Below are 21,541 nucleotides of genomic sequence, written 5' to 3' on the forward strand. Positions count from 1 at the left end.
AGAGGCAGGGTCTGCGATTTATTCCTCTTGGTATTGTTCTGCCCAACACAGGCCTCACACGCTGTGCTCTGTGAATGTTTATGGGATGAGTAAGCGGCCTCCTGGGAGCCCCTCCTTCCCCTCCTCACCTCCCTCCCTGTGATCCTAGCCCCTGCTGGAGCAGAATCAAAGTGGATTTGGGCACTGGGGAGAAGCAGGCCTTAGCCTCCGTTCTTTCCTGTCCAGCTGCCCAGGGAGCTGGGGCCTGCGGGCACCCCCTCCATCACGATGGAGCCAAGTGTGGGGGCTGCACGTGTGTGAGGCTTAGGGTGCGGTCTCTGTTTAGTGTGACACCTAAAAGCTGTGTGACCTCACGCAGATTACTTCCCTTCTCTGTGACCATTTCCTAATCTGTGAAATGGGGCTAACAACAGAACCCACAGAGGCTGCTAGGAAGTGGCAGTGAGGGGTAACGGACAGGAGGCACGTGGGAGGTGGCCCAGAGGGAACGTTCGGTAAATGGGCAGGGCTCTTATTAGTGCTAATGTATGTGGTTATTGGTGAGCTCCCCCTCCCGCTGGCTGGGGGCTTCCTCAGGTCCCCTGCAGCCAGACAGGCAGGGAGAGATGACAAAAGGCAGGGAGGGCCAAAGGCCCCAATTCCCTGTTCTTTTAATAAAAATAAAGACAGCCTTTAGACATCCTCTGTGTATTGTTCTGCCAAGGCAAGTCGCACAGACTCCATTCCTCCTCGGACTGGGAAAGTTCCTTCCTTTCTTTCCCCTCCCCTGTCACATTTCCTTTATCTAAATCCTCAGCCATGAAAGGGCATATCAACGGCTGGGGGCGTTATCTGGTGGAGGGGACCTTTTCCTAGAGGTGCCTCTGAGATAAGACGTCTTATCAGCCCCCACGTCAGGAATGATGCCAAAGCATTCTAATCATTGAGGCTTGCGACATTTTCTCCCTCCCTCCCCCCCACCCCCCCCTTTTTTTTTATTAAAGTCACAAAAGACCTTGGGCTTATAAACAGCCTGATTTGTAGATAGGGTTTCAAAATGAGCAGTGTTCCCAGGATGGTCCCTGATGGGGGGGGAGGGGGAGGGGGCTGGTCATGAGGCAGGGTGGGGCCTCAGAGGAGCTGGCTTTCTGCAGATGGGATGATGCCAAGCAGGGAGGGGTGCAGGGTGGGTTCGAGGGAAAAACAGGAGTGTTTTAGGCACCTGCCTCATTCCAGTCCCCAGCTTGCTGTGTGGCCTTGTGTAGGATGCTTGGCTTCTCTGGGCCTTGGTCACTTCATCTGACAATAACTGATTCATTGATTCAGCCAGTCATTCAACACCTATTTATTAAATGATTACTCTTTGCCAGGCACCGGGAGAAAGAGACAAATAAGACATGGTTCTTGCCCCTGAGAAACTCACAGTCCAGTGGAGAGAGACAGACATGAAAATTGGCAATTACAACTTGGTGTGATTAGGACTGTGGAGGGGAGGATGCCCAGGGGAGGGACAGCTGAACCAGAGTCTGAGTTAAAATGGATTGGGGTCGTGGTGCTCTCTGGGCAGAGGACCAACATAGGCAAAGGTTTGGAGGTGTGGGGCAGCCAGTTGGAGGGAGGGCTAAGAGAGCTGGCCAGGGCGGGTGGTGTGGGGGGGATAGGCAAGGAATGTTGGGCCTGACTCTGTCCTGTTGTAGCTGGTTGGATGCTGTGGGAACTGGTGGTAACCTGCTCATCACCGTGCTGGGCTGGTTCCTGACCCCTCCCACCATGACCCCCAACCTGCCCCAGCAGCAAGGCACAGGGTTCCTGGGAAAATGAGCAGTGAACTGGGATTAGAGGCACAGAGAGAAAAACTCCTCACCTAGAGATGGTCTCTCGGGCTGCGGGGCCTCCAGAAGCAAGGCTGAGGTGATCCAGGCTGTTCGTACTGAGCTGAGTGGATGCTGTCCCTTCCAGGGGATCCTCTATCGCCCCCTGAGCTGGTGATCTCTCGGCTTCCTGAACTGCTTAGGCATCCATCATCAGAGCATTCTGAAAACCAGAGCCCCACAGAGAGGGCAACTGATGGGGTCCAGAGAGGCCCCAGATTAGGCAGCCTGCCCCTTATCCCCAACAACTACAGCTCCAAGCCTGCCCTGTTCAGCTGCAAAGCGTTTGTGACCCATGGGGTTGCAGGGGTGGACCTGGACAGGGGCTGGGCTTCTTGGGCCCCTGGCACACAGTGAAAGGATCTGCAGGGGGAGGGGGGCCTGCTGGGCATGGTGAGGATGCTGGTGGGTAATGACCTGGGAGGGATAAGGGAGCCTCTACTTACAAGAGGAGGGTAGTAGCTCCCCTGAGGTCCCATGGTTGGCCCTGGCAGGGGTCTGTAGGTCCCAGGTTTCCAGCCCAGCCGGGGGCGGGGGCTGCCCACTGGTAAGGGAGCAGGCTCATCTAGCCAGTGCCTGCAGGGTGGCCCTGGGCAGGGTGCTGCCTCTCTCAGGCTTGGGTTTCCCCATCTGTGGATGGAGAGGACTTTCACGTTCAGGAGGATGGCAGTGGGCACCCACCTTGGGAGACGAATGGAATGCACGTGAATGGCGTCCTGCCCGCACGTCCCCAGCTGTCTTAGTGGGGCAGTGTGAGTTTGTGGCTCTGTCCTAGAGGGCCCGGGTCCCCTGTCTCCCAGGAGCGGTGCCTCCTTCCCACTGTCAAGGGCTTTCATCCCTGCAATAAACCCCACTTCATTCCCTTTTTAAACTGTATAATTTCTGCCTGATTGTAATGGCATATTTTAAAATTACCAGAAATCAAAGCCGGGAAGTGGATACTGCAGCTCTGCCTGCCTTAAGGCTGGCGACTGGGGGGTAGGGAGGGGGATGCGCACCGCCTCCCCTCCCCCACCCGCCCCCTACTTTTTTTTTCTTTTTCTTTTTCTTTTTTTTTTTTTTTGAGACAGTAATAGGAGAAAATTGGTTTTGAAACTGAATAAAAGTCCCTTTCAGAGTAAATCATTTCTTTCAGGGTACCTTTGCTGAAAGTAAAATAGAGCATAATGAAAGGTGGTTACGTGATTGTCTTTCATTTACCGAGAGGCCAGGACAGACAGGAGGCTGCAACCGTCTCGTGGAAATTCAAGATTGGAATAATTGCTCTGTAACAAGGAGCTTGTTGTGAAATTAGTATCTTAAGAAAGTAGTGAAAAAAGGCTTTTCCTCATGAATACTTCATTATTAGAAGAAAGCAGCAGAATTTAAGGGCTCCAGACACCTGTTTAGTATTAAATAACTCCCTTTCTTCCCTTTAAACACCGCCCCCCCAACCCCTGTCTTTCTTCCTTTTTTTAAGAACTGGCAGGAGGATTGAGCTGGCCCAGCTTGGCTGCTCAGGACACCAGCGGGGGTGGGGTGAGGTCAGGAGGTGGGGGGGGCCAGGGTCAGCTCGGTGAATGTCAGGGGTGTGGGGCTGCTGGCTCCTAACTGGGACAAGAAGAAGGGAGGGGTCTTGCAGAGAAACCTACCCCTCCCTCTCCATGGCCTCCAGGGCAGGCCCCACCTGGCCTGTGTTCACCCTGCCCATCAGGGCCTCTGCATTCTGGGAACCCTGGGGGACCTGGGCTCAGGCTCAGCACCAGTCAGGGTTGGAGACCACACGTTCTCCTGGGAATGCTGTCCTGGACGTTTCCCCCGGGGATGCTATGAGAATGTCCCAGGACTCTTCAGTACACTGGAACACCCAGGCGCCCACTGGCAATTCCCGGGCAACACCCCACCCTGGCCCCAGTGTCGCTTCCAGAGGTGACCATATGGGGTCTTCGCTCTCCATGAGCTCAAAACTGAAAAGCAGGGACAGACCCACTCCCAGGTGCCGACAAGAGGGCCACAGGCCACCCCTGGCTGGAAGGGCAACCTGCTGAGGAAACAGGGAGGGGGTGAGGATCTAACCAGGCCTCGCTGCATCAGGGAAGCCCCTTGGAGGAGGTGACCCACCGGTCTGTTTTACCGACCCCCTGCACTGTCCCCTGTGACATGGTGGAAATCCACCACCCAAGATGTGGATTCTTTTCCTTTCTTTCCTTTGATGCCTCCAGGCCTCAGCGTCCTCCTCTGTCAGATAAGGGAAAAGGGGCATCTGCTTTGAAAGTATCAGATGTTCTGCCACGTAGTGGGGAGGCTGCTGGAAGCAACTGCCAGCCGGGGGACCTGGGAGGCGGGCACAGAGCAGCCCAAGTGACAAGCATCTCATCTCCCTCCTCACAGGGACCCTGCTGCATAGTGTGCCCCACCGCGGGCCCCCAGCTCAGCCATGCTGGCCTGTCTCCAGAGGACCCAGAACCCACCAGGCCAGCACCTGGCCTGCCCGAGCAAGAGCCTGGATCTGCGCAAGTGTGAGTGCACAGCCTCCCTAGCCCCTGTCTCTGTCCCCTTCTTCTGCCCCCTGAGTCCATGGTCGGGGGTGGGGGGAAAGTGCTCTTTCCCAGATGCACCCAGCTCTTCCCACCTCAGGGCTCTGTGGGGCAGATCCCAGCAGGAATCGTCCACCCACCACCACCCTGTCCAGAGCTCTCCATGTTCTAGGCCTTTGCCTATGCTGCACCCCCCTCCCCAACAGTGGCACCCACCCTTTGGCTGGGTGGGTGACTCCTGCACAGTGTGACCTCCTCCCCAGGAACCCCCTGCCTGGCAACTCACAATGCCCCGTGTCTGTCTCACTCACCATGATTTTCTGGTGCTGTTGGGAGAGAGGAGGACGATGCAGAAGCACATAGTCCTGAGTGGGATCCCAGTGCAGGGCCTGATTTGCTGTGTGATCTTGGGCATGTCTTTCCCCGCTCTGGGTCTTGCGTTTTCAGTGTGTCAAATTACGGAGCTGGACAAGGTGATCTCCAAGGGGCTGTCTTCCTTGACCCTCTAGGACAGGAAGACCAAACTCTCTGATCCGATTTTTTTTTTTTTTTTAATTTGAAGTCCTTTGGAACATTTGAAAACAGGGAGATTTGCCTAATAACCTGGATTTCTGATGTCTCTTGGGGAAAAAAAAAAAATCAGAGTATCTGGTAACATAGGCCCAGGTTCCTGAACTACAGCTCTCAGTTAGAAATGAACAATTATTGTCTCTTCAAAGGGGACAGCTCTGGGGACACCTAGGTGGTCAGTTAAGCGTCCGACTCTTGAATTCGCTCAGGTCATGAGCCCCATGTCCGGCTCCACACTGGGCGTGTTGGAGTCTGCTTAAGTTTCATTCCCCACCCCCCACCCTCCCCACTCATGCACATGTGCTGTCACTCTCTTTTTAAATGTAGGGGGACAGCTGTCTCCCTGTTGGCTCTGTCCTAAAGCCCAGGATTGGTTGCCATTCATCATTGTGCTTATGCTGTGCCTCTTTTTCCTTTCTTAATAGGTGTTTATCTTTTTTTTTTTTTTTAGATTTTACTTATTTGAGTATTTTTACTTATTTTAGTATTTTACTTAAGTATTTTTCTTATTTGAGTATTTTTATTTTTTTTAAGTTTTTTTTTTTTTTTTTTAGATTTTACTTATTTGAGAGAGAGAGCACAAACAGGCGGAGGGGCAAAGGGAGAAACAGACTCACTGCTGAGCAGGGAGCCCGACACAGGGCTCAATCCCAGGACCCTGGGATCGTGACCTGAGCCAAAGACAGCCACTTAACAACTGAGCCACCCTGGTGCCCGCCTGCCTTTGTAATTTTGATAGATGTAGTCTGACTGACATCTTCAGATGACTCTAGGTGAGATAGCCTGTTTGCCCACCCCTCACCATCACAGCATGGTATCACACTTCTAGGCTTGGTCACCTCATCAGTGAAAGTAGGATCACAGTGCAGTTTTAAATTAAGTTTAACATGAATGAGGATGAATATCTTTTCATGTTGGAGCCATTTGTTTTATCTTTGAACTTATTCATCTCCTTAGTCCATTTTTTCAATTGGGTAGTTTTTGTCCTCATTGAATTACAGGAGCTCTTTGTATATGATGGAATTAGACCTCCATCTGTCATCTGAATTACATATGGTTTCCCAACTCCCCATTTGTCTTTGATTCTGCCATTTGTCTTTGTGAAGTGAAATCTGTATTTCCTTTTAGGGCCTGTGGATTTTGGGTCATGGATTTTAGAATGTCTCCTTCCTCATGCTGAGATTTTTTTTTTTTTTAAGTTCCCCAAGGTTTCTTCTAGTTTTTTTTAAATACAGAGCATAGGGGTGCTGGGTGGCTCAGTTGTTGGATGTCTGCCTTCGGCTCAGGTCATGACCCCAGGGTCCTGGGATCAAGCTCTGCACCAGGCTCCCTACTTGATAGGAAACCTGCTTCTCCCTCGCCCACTCCCCCTGCTTCTGTTCCCTCTCTTGCTGTGTCTCTCTCTGTCAAATAAATAAAAATTTTAAAAAATAAAAATAAATAAATACATGGTATAAAATGTAAGGTATAGATCCAAGCATACTCAAGTCATTAGGGCGATGGTGTTTTAATTGTTACAGAGTTGTTACAGAGAATTTTAACAACTTTACTGAAATAGAATTCACATGCCATAAACCCACCCGTGTGATTTATACAATTAATGGTTTTTAGTATATTTACAGAATTTTGCAACCATAACCCCAGTCAATTTCGGAAAATTCTTATCACCTGAGGAAGAAACTCTTATCCACCAGCAGTCACTCCCCGACCCCTCATTCCCCTTCTTCTTTCCTAAGAAGGGAACCCTATAGCATGTGGTCTTTTGCAACTGACTTCTTTTACTTAGCGGCGTGTTTTCAAGGTTCATTTGCATTGTAGCATGTACACAACACCTTTTACTATATGGTGGTGCTTGTTGTTCTTTGTTGGTCCCCTACCCTAAATTTCTAGAAGTGGAAATTGGCTATTTATTTTTCTGACTGAACTATAGAATCAGCTCATCTGGGTAAGAAGAAAAGTCCTATTTTTTTTTTTTTTTCTGGGATCACATGGAAATTTATAATTCAGGAAGAAATTGTTTTTTTATGTCGATGCCTTCCAGGGCCATGAGAAACCCTCGGTTTGTTCCAACTTTTTTGTGTCCCTGGGAATGTTTTAATATTCGTTTCACCTAGATCCATGCGCATTTTAAAAGTTTTAATTCTGGATAGTTACCCCTTTTTTTGGCTAGTCTTTTCTTTCTGAAATGGAGGTTATTTACATAAAGGCTATTAACTCCTGCCCCTTTACTGAATTCTTTTATTGTTTGTAATGGTTTTTCCATTTGGTTTCTTAGATTTTCCATTTACTCTGTTTTATCATGTGCATGTACTTTGGAGGTTTTATATCTTAATTTCTTTGTCTTAATAGTGTTGGCTGTGATCCTTGCAACAGTGAAAAATAATGGTGCTGATAATGGACATGCTTGCTTCATTCCTGACTTTAATGAGCAGCTTTTAGGATGTCCCTATCATGCAAAATGCTGGTTTCAGGGACGGATGTTTTATCAGGTTAAATAAGTGTCCTTGTATTCCTGTTTTATTAAGAATTTTTAAAAAATTAAGAATGGAAGCTGCATCTTACCAAATCCTTTTTCAGTGTCTGTGAAGACTATTGTAGGTTTTTTTCCTTTAATCTTTTAATAGGAATAATGACAGCAATCCCTTAACATCAAACTATCCTTGCATTCCTGGTCGAATCCCACTCGGTCATGGTGAATATTTCAGTATATTGCTGGATTGGCTTGGCTGCCTAGGGGTTTTGCTAGAAAATTTCATCTGTGAAGTTAGTCTTCAGTTTTTTGGAACACATTTTTGTTGGGTTTCGCAATCACTGTTAAGCTTGCCTTGTAAAGAAAATGGAGGCTTCCCTCCTTTCTCTATGCAGTTGTGACAGTTTAAGTAGAAGTGGATTTTCTGTTCTTTAAAGATTAGTTGATCCTCAGTGAAACAGGCTGGGCCAGTGCCTTTCTTTGGGGTGGGAGAGTAGCTTGATTCTTCTGTAATGATTGATCTTCTGTAATAATTGATCTGTTATCATTGTTTTACTGCTTCTTGAATGAGTTTGGTAAATTATGTCTGTCTAGAAAAGTATTCATTTTATCCAGTTGTTAAATTTACTTTCGTGAGGTTGAACAAATTAATTTACTGTTCTTTTAAATGATGATTTCATCCTTTTTCTTGTGTATTTTGTGCTTTCCTCCCCTACCCCATCCCCATTTTTTCTTGATTAGGTTAGCTAAGAGGTCACCAACCCCCCCGCCTCAAAGATCTATCTATAGGATTTATTTATTAGTAATTACCCTTTTCTGGCTTATAATTCACTAATTTATGTTTTTATTAAGGTCTTTGTACTTTTCTTCTTAAAAAATGAGTTAGAAGCTTAATTCTTGCTACTGATAAATAAGAAAAAAGGAATTATTAAGGCTATGAATTCTCTGAGCACTGCCTTAGTTGTACCCTACAGGTCCTAATAGAAGGTTTTTTTGTTTTGTTTTGTTTTTAAGATTTATTTATTTATTTATTTGACAGAGAGAAATCACAAGTAGGCAGAGAGGCAGACAGAGACGGGGAAGCAAGCTCCCTGCTGAGCAGAGCCTGATGTGGGACTTGATCCTAGGACCCTGAGATCATGACCTGAACCAAAGGCAGAGGCTTAACTCACTGAGCCACCCAGGTGCCCTAATAGAAGGCATTTTTATCATTATTTTTAAAATCTCTTCTAATTTGGTTTTGATTTCTTCTTTGACCTAAGGCTCATTTGAATTCCATCTGTCCATTCCGGTAGTAGGTGCTTTTGTAATTAATTATTTCTAGTTATAATGCATTATGATCAGAGAATGTCCATGATTTCCACTTTTTTGGCCTTAAATTTTTCTTTGTGATGTAATCAGTTTTTGTGAGTTTTATGACTTTTCAAATGGGGCTTGAAAAGAAGTGTGGCTATTTGGGGGATTCAGAGCTTGGTGTATATCAGTTATGTCTCCCCCATTAATTATGTTGGTTATGTCTTCTGTATCCTTGCTTACCTGTCATGGATGGAGACATGAATTAGACACCTACTACTCATGTGTTCCCAGTTTGTTTCTTCTTGCATGTCCTTTAAAACACACAGATAGTAATCTTTTAACTCTTTGTAGTGAATTGCATCTTTCTTTGCCATATTTAATACAACGGTAACTTCTGCTTTTTTAATTCACATTTTCCTTGAAACTTTACCAGTCCTTTCCTTTCAGCCTTTCTGAATTACTTGGTTTAGACATGACTCATATACCATCGAGTTGGATTAAGCTTTGTGAGACAATCTGCATGTCTTTTTGAAATTTTTTGAATGTTTTAAGCCATTTACATTTATTGATATGACAGGTGTCTGATCTATTTTGTGCTTTATTTTAATTGCTTTGAAAAGTCTTATCTTGGGGTGCCTGGGTGGCTCCCTTGGTTAACCACCTGCCTTCAGCTGAGGTCATGATCTGAGATTGAGCCCTATGTCAGGCTCTCTGCTCACTGGGGAGTCTGCTTCTCTTGCTCAGTCTCTCTCTCTCAAATAAAATCTTTTTTAAAAAGTCTTTCTCTATGTGATCTGTGCTTTTTGTGTACCTACTGATCATACAGAAGGTTGTCCTTGTTCTAGTGCTGTAACTTCAAATAATACCCTGATATCTATTTCTTCGGAACAGTATCTATACTGTTCCTAAAATGAACAAAATTATGAAATCGATATATTTCCTTTTTTTCTCAACATTTTCTTAGAGCTCACTTCTTCATATTAAGCCTCCATTACCTGACATCAGTTTCTTTTTTAAGATTAACTTATTCATTTTAGAGAGCAAGCACAAGCAGGAGAGGCAGAGGGAGCAGAAAAGAGAATCTCAAGTAGATTCTATACGGAGCCCAACACAGGGCTCAACACACAGCACGATCTCGTGACCCTGAGAGTCGGACACTTAACCAAGCCTGCACCACCCAAACTGACATCAGTTTGAAATACTGTTTGGGGCATCTGGCTGACTCAGTCGTTAGAGCATATGATTCTTGATCTCAGTGTTGTGCGTTCGAGGCCCATGTTGGGTGTAGAAATTACTGAAAAAAAAAATCTTAAAAATATATATCTTTTGATCCCAACTATTAAATATGAGGATATCTATGTGCTTCTGCCATTCCTCTCTTTCCCCTTCCCAACCTTCTGTTATTAGTAATACCATTACACTGTTCCCAGGATTTGTAATGTTGGTCACAGTCCCACAGTTAATTTCAGTCTGTCTCCTAGAGAAATAGGGTCACTGCTCACCACCAGTTCTTGTGCCTTAGTTTCCCATCACCCAAAGCTAGTCCGTGGGTATATGGCTTGCCTCAAGTGAACAACACTCCAGGAGTTCCTGCAAGTGCAGAAAGGTATATCTTGTCGAACTTCTGCTTGAATGAGTGAAAAATCCTCCCTGGGTCACTTGTTTCCTTGAGGATCTTTGCAGACCATACCGTGTTCTCCTCTACTGTCAGATGTTGCCATGGAGAAGTTGAAGCCTGATTTTTCCTTCTTACATTTCACTTAGATCTTTCCATGTCTTTCATGTTATTACTTTCACTAGCATGTGCCTTGGGATTAACTGTTGAGAGTCTTTTTTTCCCGGAACACAGTACCATGCCCTTTTGACGGGGATCTCCCAGGCTTATATTATTTCAGTTTCCTTCTTTGGAGACTCTAGTTAAGCAAAGATTGTCTGTCTTTTGCCTATCTTCCTGATGTACCCTTTTCACTTTGCTCACTTTTTTTTTTTGAACTTTTTGTTTCCTTATACATTCCATGTTCCCCTTTTGCTTTTACAAGTTTTTCCCTCTACTCTTGTATATCTGCCTTGTGTTTTTGTTTTATAGAAACAATTGTTTACAAAGTTTTTTTTCCCTCACAGTGAAATATTGGGCTATAATCTTCATCTCATCTGTGGCTACATTTTCTGATGGGAAGTGGGATTTATTTTATTTTTTTTGCCAGCTGTTACATAGACTTTGCCTGTCTCATTTTCCTTTCGATTAAGTACCATCCTGGTTCAATTTTATTACTTGCCTCTGGAGTTTTTCTCAGCTCAGCTATTTCCCTCCAGTGGCCTCAGAGACAAACTGGTTCCTACAAGTACGGCTTATTAGTGGGATTTCTTATTTAGCCCTACCTTCTTTGCTTTTCAGAACCACATGGGCCTAGGGAAGGTTGATAACCAGCTGCTGCATTCCTGGTTTCACTGCAAAAAAGAGGGTTTAGATTTTGTTTAGACTCATACAGGATGTATTGGTCACAGTTGGGAAGTATATGCTGCCGGTTCTTTCTGAAATGCACAGCTATGGCACTCTTTCTGCTTCCTCCCTCAACTCCCCACTGGATCGCTGTTGCTTTTGGGCAGCCTCTCCATTGTTGTTTAGGGGTTTAGTGGTCTCCTAACTTTGCCAAAAAATGGAACTTGTGTTTTTGTTCCATGTTGCTTTGGGGGTATTTGTAGGAAGAGAAGGTATTATATCAACATTTCTCAAAATTGAGGCTCACTCTTCTGCTGGTGTTCTTCCAGAGAGAGGAAAATAGAGAAATATTTGTCTGCCTTATCAAAAACAGAACAAGGACAGATAATTTGGTGGGGGGGCTTTGGTTTCAAGGAATATGTTTTTCATGCACAGTCCCCTTCATTCCTTTATATGACCTTCAGAGAGAACATATTCTCTTTTATTAAATTAAGACTTCACTGAATAGATTGTCCATGGTGCCCAATTCAGAAAGCAGAAGAATTTAAAATGAAAAATAACTCACCTTCTCAGAGGAAACCAATGTTGGCAGTTTCTTAAATACCCTCCTGAAAAATACACATTCAGGAGGAACAATAAATACCTTTCGTATAAACATTCATATCCGCCCCCCCTTCTCAGTTCCTTGCCTTTTTTCATGACTCATATGTCCTGGCAGTTATTCACCACATGATAGAAAGAATATCTTCATTCTTTTTAACAGCTGCATTGTATTCCATTACTTGGATAAAGAATAACATTTTAAACCATCCCTCTGTTGATGGGCATTTAGGTGGTTTCTAGTCTCTTGCTATTCAGAACAGGGCTGTAATGGATCTTTGTACAAGTATGTGTATTTGTTTAAAAATAAAAAGGTCTTCCCCAGGTGGACTTACTGGCTCAGAGGATCTGTGTGTTGTAACCCTTGATTGCTCTTGTGCATCTGGCTGGAGGCAGAGGCTAGGCGTGATGACCTGGACTTGTCCTTCCTTCCTGTTCCAAGGCTTGAATGAAATAGTGTGGGGGGCCACCAAGGACGTCCTGCTTCTCCAGCTTGCTCAGACCCTTTGACATCTTTGCACTGATTGGAAAAGACAGTGACTCTGCCTGTAATTGAAGAGCACAGGAAAGAGGGAGGCAGGAAGGGAGATAAGCAAATTGCATTGGGTGCCCTGCTGCTGGTCAGGGCCTAGACACTTGGCAGAGTGAGGCTCCTGCCCTTTCCTCCTGGGCATAACTGTGGGGCAGTTGTGCCTGTGGCCTTCCAGCAGAGCTGAGATGGGACGGGCTCTCCCTGAGCTTTGTGACTGGACCATAGGCTTGGCTGCATTTCTTATCCCAGGAGAAAGGTCTCAACTGGGTGAAGGGTACTGTCCTTGGCCAAGTTGGTCAGCTTCTTAGGGCCAGCGTTCTCCCTTTTATAAAGAAGGGGTCAGTGTTCTCCCTTTTATAAAGAAGGGGTAAGAAGCCATCCAGCTCTGCCCACCTGTGACAATAATGTCAAAAGCCTGGTCAAGGGAGGACATGGCCCGGTCTGAGATGCCCTCCCTCCATTCTTTATAAAATGGGATCTGCCTGCATAAGCCTGCACAAGGCATGGCAACCACATATGCCCAGAACATGGCCAGCAAACCAGAAATGGCCGCAATTTCCCTCTCTGGGGCCTGAGGTCAGGCAAGTAGAGGAGACAGGCGTGGGGGTGGCCCTGTGTCCAGGAGCCTGGGCAGCTGGAACAGGTGACTAGAGAAAGTGACCTGGAGAGAAAAAAGAAGGAAAAAAAGGGGTGTGTGTGTGTGTGTGTGTGTGTATGTATGTACAGGTGACTAGAGAAAGTGACCTGGAGAAAAAAAAGAAGGAAAAAAAGGTGTGTGTGTGTGTGTGTGTGTGTGTGTAGTGGGCAGGGGAGTCCATTTCCCCTCCCTTACTTCAGGCCTGAGTTCTTGGGCTACTCCCAGCTGGCCAGAGTCCCTGGGTCCCCGATAGGACCTGCCCACACCTGGGACAGAAGCGTGTTTTACTCAGCTGCTCGGGACCTTCCCTGATAATAAATATTTGACTTTCTCATCATGGTGTTGATCCATAAACTTGGAATGTGCACTGCACTAAGTACGGGCTGAGGAGAGAGCCCCAGAGAGGCACCATGGGAGCATGGGGGTGACATTCCAGGACCTGTCACCCAGGAAGGGAAGAGATGAGGCAGCTACCCCAGGACACTGACGTGAGCTGCCATCCTTGCTCTGCCAGGCCTCAGGTGAGTGGCACAGCCTCTCTGTGCCTCATACTGCCCTCCTGAGCATGAGCCTCCAGGGCAAAGGTGTGGAGACAGAGCTGGTCTGGGGGGTCAGATCCTAGCTGTGCCCTGAGTCGGGTATGTGTGTGAGGTCTTGGACAAGTGAGTGAGTGGCCGTCTTGGGGCCTGTTAACTCGATTGTGATGTTAGGATTAAAAACAACAGAGAACCCCTAGGGCCTGGTGGCAGACTCAAATACATCACCTGTCCCACCTTCCCGCAATGAGTGGGAGCGCCCCTCCCCGCGCTCACAAAAGGACAAAAGGCTTCTAGCCCACTCTCTCATCTTCATGGGAGGAAGGGCTTGCTAACCCAGGAGGAGCAGGGAGAGGCACTTCTCCCCCATTCCCACCCCTCACCCACCAACCGTGACCCCGGAAGGCTGGACCCGTGGCCACACAAGCATTCCTGCAGGTGCAGCTGCTTCCACTGACACTAATAAAATACGGAAGAAACAAAGCAATTTAAAATTCCAATAAAATTAAAGACAAACCTCTGGTAGCAGATTCAATTATGTAGCTGTTGCTGAACGCAGCCTCGGGACAGAAGGAAGGGCCAGTGCCACCCCCGCCACAGGAACCATGCCTAGGAGAGGACAGAAGCTCAGAGATAAAGGGCTGCGAGAGGGCCAGACGGAGTCAGCCCCCTTTGTATGATTTAACAAATAAAAATCAGCTCTAACCCTAGGAAGGAAGGCAGCTTCCTTCACTATAGAGCATCCAAGCACAACCCACCGCAAGCCAAGCTGAGGGTTGGTGAAATCAGAGCAAGACAAAGATCCAAATCCCTGCCTGTCCACACGGTGCAGAGGTCCTGGCCGGCTCTGTGAGACAGGGAAAATAAGTAACAAGCTACGAGGATTAGAAAGAAGTAAAACTAGCTGCATAGAAACCCCGGAGGAATTCAGCAAGATCGCAGCTATGAGGCCAACATCCAAATGCCATCGTGTTCCCCTACACACAGGAGCTGGCGAACATTTCCTGTAACTTTTCTGATATTTTCATCCCTACAGGCCACACAGTCTCTATGGCAACTTACTCTGCTCAGCCACGTGGTAGCGCGGAAACAGCCGCAGATGCTCGGAAATGAATGGCATGGCTGTGTTCCAATAAAACTTTATTTACAATGGCAGGCAGCAGGCCAGGCTCTTCCAGCTAAAGAGCTGGAAATTGCATTAAAAAAAAAGATACTATCACTTTTTTTTTTTTTTTTTGGAAACAGCTTTCCGTGTATGGTAACATGCGCCACACGCTCTATGCCTTCCAAGTGTACGGGTGAATACCCTGTAGTGCGAATTCACAGGGCTGTGCTGCCATCACCACCATGAAGTTTCAGAACATTGCCTCATCGCCCCAAACAGAAACCCCACACCCATGAACCATCAGTTTGGACCACGCAACTCTCTAACCCTCTGTCTCCGCATGTGCCTGTCTCAGACGTTTCGGATAAATGCAGTCATACAATGTGAGGCCTTTTGTGTTTGGCTGTTTTCACTTCGTTTTTGAGGTTCAGCCCCTAAGTAGCTCGTACCCATATGTCATTCCTCGTCATTACCAAGTAATCTTCCCCTGGTGTGGCTACGGCACATTTTCCTTACGTGTCTACAGACGGACGTGCAGGTTGCTCCACTTTTTGGGGTAGTCGTGAGTATGCTGCCATGAATGTTCATGCACAAACCTTTGTGGGGATGTAGGTTTCCATGGGTCTTGCGGGTAAAACTGAGGAGAGTTGTGTCGCTTGGGCACATGGCTGTTCTCCGTTGAACTCTTTTGAGGAACTGCCAGAAAGTTTTCCAGAGCAGCTGTGCTGTCGTGCGTGCCCGCTGGCCACAGCTGAGGTGCCAGTTCTCCCCATCTTCACTGAAACTTACCCCCTGGCTTTCTGATCCCAGCCATACCCCCTGAGTGTGACATGGGATCTTGTGTGGTGGTGAGGGGGGTGAGTGGGGGGGGGAGGCGTTCTGATGACTAATTCCAGTGCTTTATTGGTGATAGGTCTGTTCAGATTTTCTGTTTCTTCATAAGTCAGTCAGGTAGTTTGTGTCTTTCTAGGAACCATCCCTTTTAGCCACATTATGGTATCATTAAGAAACGAAAATACATTGGTGGAAGAGGTAAATGACCTTTGTGGAGGAAAAGTATATTCAGTGATGTTTTTTAAAGACCTAAATAAACGTAGATGTACGTCCTGCATGTGGACAGAGATTTCAGTAGAGGAAAAAATCAGTCCAATCCTTACATCCTATCCATTTGTGTGTGTGTGTGTGTATGTGTGTGTAACTTGAAAAGCTGACTTTGAAGTTGATAGGAACAAAAGGCCAAGAACGGGCAACACGCGCCTGACAAAGAAATAGAAGGGTAGAGGACCAGGGTCATACTGCTCTGGCTTAAGGCTGAGGTGGTGGGATCAGCACTGGGACAGAGGGAGCCAGGGCATGGAGCAGAACATCTAGATGTGGACCAGTGTGCATGTGAGCTCAGTCTGGGACAAAGCAGGCCTTGCAGATCCCTGGGGATAGACATGCAGGGCTGGGACCCCTGCTTATCCATGTGGAATGAATGACATTGGAGCCCTACCTCACACCACACACAATGAAGACATCCAGATAGACTAAAAATCTGGTACGGTGCAATGCAAAACCGTATCATTCTTTAAAGCAAATGACGGGGAACATCCACCAGGAAGGACTTGCAAATGGGAAGAGGGGATAAAAGCACGAATAAAGGAAACAGGTTGGAACACATTAAAATAAAAAACTGCTGCTTGGCAAAATGCACCATAAAAAAAGTCAAGATAGCCAAAGACAGGGAGGGTGTCTGCCGCACTTACAATGGACCAATATCCAGAACAGACAGCCAGGGATGTGACTGCAGAGAAAGCAGTGCCAAGGAGCAGGGGATGGGAGGGGGCCGGGCACTTGGGGAGCAAAGGGTGGATGAGTCAGATCCACGCGGTTGTGGATGGAGATGTGAGGGGGGGAATGTATGTGGCCATGAGGGGAGATGAGGCAGCAGTTCCAAAGGGCACCGTTCAGGCAGCGGTCAACAAGCTGAGCACAGGGGGACAGTGAGAAGTAGGCTCTCAGAGGCCGGGCAGGGAGCAGGGAAGGGAGACTGAGACATAGGTCAGCGGCAGGAAGGTCAGGCTGGGAAGGATTAAAGTACCCCCAGCCCTGCCTGCAGGGCCCCCCAGGCACTCCAGGGCATGGAAGCCATGGGTAGATACACGTGTGAGCTTGTGAGCATCTCCTGGTCTCTGTGTACATGCCGGCCCTCAATATCTGGGCACCTGTGACTCCACACGTGTCCCTGAGCATCTGGGTGTGTGTACATGTGAGCCTGTGTGCACGTGCACACATGTGGTTAGAGAATGAGAGTTCTCACAGCGTCCAGTGATTGCCACCTCCCTGCACTGCCTAGTCTGGTCCAGAAAGAGCTGGAAGGCAGGCAGCTAGCCTTTCTGAGCCCCCATGATGTACCAAGATTTCAGTCACGCATTCTCTCGTGGAATTCCCCCCCCCCCCCCCCCCCCCCCCCGTCCTCTTAGGGCTGATGGAGGCCAGGAAGCTGCAGTCACCTCCCTGAGGTCAACCTGCTGGGGACTGGGGCACCTGGATTCACACCCTGGGTCAGCAAGCTAGGGGCATGCCGGTCAGGGTTGTTGGTAGTCGTCCTCGTCCCTCCCCCAGCCCTCGCAGTGTGGGCCAGAGGACAGCTGCATCAGCCCTGGCCCAGCCGCCTTCCCCACCACCCCCTTTCCTGGGCGGCCTCATTAGGGATTCTGCTGGTACCACCAGCTAATTAGTGTCACGTTAATTGAGCATTCAGGAGGCTGCCACCTCCAAGGGCACAGTGTCGGCAGCAAAGGGGAATGCAGATGCGGACTGCTCCTCCCTGTGGGGTTGGGCCAGGCCCTGTGCTCAGGGACCCCTTGTGCCCTGAGGTGCCTGGGGACACCCCTCCCCCATCTCAGCAAGGTAGTGTGTGCCCTGGCTTAAGGGAAGAGGCAACAGGCAAAGAGAAATGAGAAAGAAATGACATTCGCTGAGTACCTACTGTGCCTGGCATGCCTGTAGTCCTCCCACTCCTCCCAGGGGAAAGCTACAGAACTCCACCTTACAGTCAAACACACCCAAGGTCCCCCAAGGGAACAATGTGGGAGTGTGTCCATGGCCCTGCAGGAGCCTGCCTTCAGCTGGACAGTACCTGGAGGCACTGGCATGGACGTGGGAGGTGCCTGGGCTCCCACTGAGAACCCTGGAGCCTGGGAGCTGGCATCTCCCCCCACCGCTGCCCTGGACAACCCCACCCCCGAAACCACCCCCATGCCTTCCTCCACTACCCCTCGGGGAGCAGGCACCACGGGCCTTACAGAGCAGAGGAGCCCATGGACTTCAGCCCACTGTGATTTGTCCATCCTTCTCCCCCTAAAGATGAGAAACCAAGGGTCCCACAGCAAGTGGTCACGCCGCGTCCTGACCCCAGCCAGGGTCCGAGCTTTGCACCCGTGCCATCACTCCTGTGGAGCCCCCGCCTGGCCACCCATGCTTCTCCCCTACTCCTGGTTGGGGGCCACCAGGGCCTGCCGAGTCCCGCTCTCCCGTCTCCCTGTAGCAACATTAAATCCCACTCAAAGGGCTGCTTTTAATTGGCTTAATATACTCGTTAATAACCACATCTCTTTAAGGCACCTGTAAAAGGCCCATAACATTAACGTAATGGCAGTGACGGCCCATCCGCACTGGCAGCCAGCCTCTTAAATTTCCTGACAGGACTTTAATGGGGGCCTTGGGGCAGGGAGGGCCCAACTCACAGGGTGGGGGCCATGGTTTCTGCACACGGAGTCTCAGTTCTGTCTGGCTTCTGCCCCTGCCTCCTCCCAGGGGCCTCGGAACGGGGTGGGGGTGGGGGGAATCAATGGACTCTGCAGACACCTGCGGGGACCCCACACATCTTCCCAGGGGTCAGGGTGGGGAGAAAGAGCCACGCTTGCCCTCAGTATTTTGCCCTGAAGACAACAGATAGTTACAGCATGGGAGCCCTGGGGGCGGGGAGGGGTGTAGAGCCCATCCCCACAGAGGCCAAAGCCAGCCACCCAGTCGGGTATAAGCCCCACTTCTTCCTCCGTCCTCCCAGGGCGGAGTTCAGGCGCCTTCTTTGCACCAGGCAGCACATGGACAGGTCCACCCAACCCCAGATTCACCCTGGAATGGTAGGAGTGGTTGGAGGGGGGTGGAGGAGGGGAGGCAGACATGGAGGGTTTCCCACCAGGGTGTGGGACACAGACCAGGTGAGGTGGGTGTCCAAGGACATGAGCACAAGGCGGCATCATCCTAGCTAGGCTCTAAAGGACCCGGGAGAATTTGGTTACTGAGGAGAAGCCTGTGGAGGGAGACACCTGTCCCGAGCCACGGTGTCCGTGATGCCTGGCGACAGAGAGCATGGTCCCAGGGGACAGATGACAGAGCTCAGAACCTGGCTCACAGATCCTTTCTGTGCCACCCGAGCTCTCAAACTGGTGCTCCTTGGGCTACCTCCCAGCCAGCAGGCGTATGGTTGGGCCTATGTGGTGTCCGAACACAGTCTCAGAGGTGCGCATGCCTCTGGGCTGGGCACAGCCTCCACGCCCGCCCCAGTCCCCGCCCCTCAGCCCTGATCTCCTGGCTCCTGGCCCATCCCCAGCCCCTCTGTCCTCCAGTAGTCAGCAATAACATGCGGCAGGAGGGGCGCTCATCTGCAGTCCACACTTGACACCCTGTTCCCTAAATGTCTCCCCCCACTTTTGAAACCCAGGCCCACCTCCCAGGCTGCCATGAGGATGTCCAAAGGGCAGGGCTGTAAGGAGCTGGCACTGTGCCTGGTCCAGGGCGCTCCACCGAGGATGGCTGTCAGCACATGAGAGGGAGCCCAGGGATACCATGGGTATGTCCAGGGCCTGTGGGAAAAGAGGGCTGCAGAGAGAGGTTAGGGTCCCATGGCCAGGGCCTTGGATGCCAGCCTTAGCAGCTCAGACTTCACACACACACACACACACGGGCTCAACGGAGGGGTTTGTACAGAGACGCATCCGGGGGCCTGGAGGCTGTGGAGGGGACTTTAGTGAAGCCATCACCACCAGCAACCATAGCCCCCCCTGAGGATGCTCATAAAAACTCTCCCAAGACCGGCAGTAGTATTCCATTTTACACAAGAGAAAACTGAGACCCGGAGAGAGGTAGCAGCCTGACTCAGCCCACCCTTGCCTCCCCAGCCCCCCGCACTAGGATCCCTTCTCAAAAGGCTCCCAGCTGCCCTTGGTGCTCCGCTCCCCTCCGTGGCGGGGGCCCAGGCGGGGAGCCAGGGAGGGCCTTGGGCAGCTCCAGGCCAAGGGTAGAGGAGGTGGCTTTGAAGCAGGCTGCTGTGACGCAGGCGTCAAGGGCAGGACCCTGGGAGAAAGGAGAGCTGCGCGCCTCTCCCCTACCCTCACACGACACATGGTCAGGGCCACCCCCTGGGGACTACAGAAAAGCACAGAGAACTAAAATGCCCCCCTCCCAGGCAAGACCATGCCAGCCTCAAGGGCTTTTGTCTTTAAGTCTTGGCTTGGCCCCCCTTCGAGAGGGAAGGAGAGAGGCCAAGGGCTCGCAGGTACAGCCCCTCTGTTACCTCCTATCTCCACAGACCGTACTGTTGGTACACCTTTGCCCATTTCGTCAGAACCTTCTAGAACCCAAGTTTCAATGCCCAGCAAAGCACATTTCTACTGAGGACCTGCTGGACACTCTGTCTTGTGGGGACAGTGAAGTTGCTCCCAGGACTTCTTTGTGAGGCCCCCTCTCCCTGCCCAATTTTCCACCCAGTAGCTGGAGGGGTCCCATCAAAACTCTAGGAAGGTCCTGTCCCTCCTCTGGTCACCGCCCTCCAACGCGGAGCAGGAGCCCAGGTCCTCACAGTGGACCCTCACCCCGTCCACCTTCTACGGTCCTCCCCCGCTGACGCTGCTTCCCCAGGCGCGCCTGGCTGCCCCCTGCGAAGACCGCTTTTCTGTCAGAGAGCCATGTAGCCCACTCCCTCACTCTGCAGCCTTCCCTCAAAGGCCACTTTATCAGAGATGCCTTCGCTGATCACAGCGTCCACACTAGGCATCCCTCCACGGGGTCACTGCGCCCCCCAGGCCCCACTGTTTTGCTTACTGTGCTTGCATAACTACCCACCCCTGATTCAGTGACCTCCGACAGCCATCTGGTGCGCTTGGGAGAATGGACAGGGCACAGTGGGGAGGGTGTGTCTGCTCTGTGCTGCTGCTGGGAGCAGAGTGAGGGAGACCTGGGCTGGGTGCTGGAAGCTTCCGAAGGCTTGCTTCCTCCCACGTCAGTCAGGTGGTGGATGCCAGCGGTCCACTCAAACACCCACACGTGGCCCTCCGTGGGGCCGGGGCTTCCCGGAGCACAGTGGCTGGGTTCCAGGGACAGACACCCCGACAGACCGGCACAGAGCCACCTTGGTGTCTATGCAAAGCCACGCTGCCTGTTACTGCCCAGCCAGGAGGGCCACATGGTGCCCCACCCGCCACAATCCCCACCCGCCCTGCCGGCACCCACTCCACCCACTCAGTATAGAATCGAGTAACTGAGTTCCTTCACATTCCAGGGAAGGAAGATGGGCCTCCACTACTTGTGGGAGGAGTGCCAAAGGATTCGTGGACAGGTTTTTAAGCTACCACGTCTGCTTTGTCCCTGTTCCTGGGGCCTCTGGCTGCCTGACAGGGTCTCAGGATTGTCGCCCCTGCGAGACTGTCAGCTCCGTGAGGGCGGGAACCTTGGTTTGCTCTGGCTGCCGCTGCTTCTCCAAGGCCCTGTGTGCTGCCTGCATAGACAAGGGCCCAGGAAGTGTCTGAACACGGGGCTGGAAAGGGGCTTTGGAGAGGCAGCTTGCCATGGGCTGTCTCCTTAGCTTAGTCCCTCCTGGGACTCATTCTTCCAAGTGTTGTGACTGGCAGCACACAGAGGCCCCCAGGCCGGATGGGTCCATCCAGGCACAGCCTAGTCGTCCAGTAAGACATTCCTGGAGACCTACTCTGTGTCCTGTAGAT

General features: G+C 50.0%; 1 protein-coding gene across 2 annotated transcripts in view; it reads left to right on the forward strand.

Annotated features, from left to right (window-relative positions):
• Positions 1–21,541, forward strand: part of FAM222A (family with sequence similarity 222 member A) — a 53,282-nt gene that overhangs the window by 25,401 nt on the left and 6,340 nt on the right. The window contains exon 2 of one of the 2 annotated variants that reach the window (XM_047698153.1): positions 4,221–4,348. The exons of the other annotated variant lie outside the window; for it this stretch is intronic. Coding sequence (XP_047554109.1) covers positions 4,267–4,348 — 82 coding nt within the window. The 5' untranslated portion in view covers positions 4,221–4,266. The remainder of the gene's footprint in view (positions 1–4,220; positions 4,349–21,541) is intronic. 2 annotated transcript variants of the gene reach the window in all.

This window comes from Lutra lutra, chromosome 12, assembly GCF_902655055.1.
Source record: "Lutra lutra chromosome 12, mLutLut1.2, whole genome shotgun sequence".
In the NCBI taxonomy this organism is placed as follows: Eukaryota; Metazoa; Chordata; class Mammalia; order Carnivora; family Mustelidae; genus Lutra; species Lutra lutra.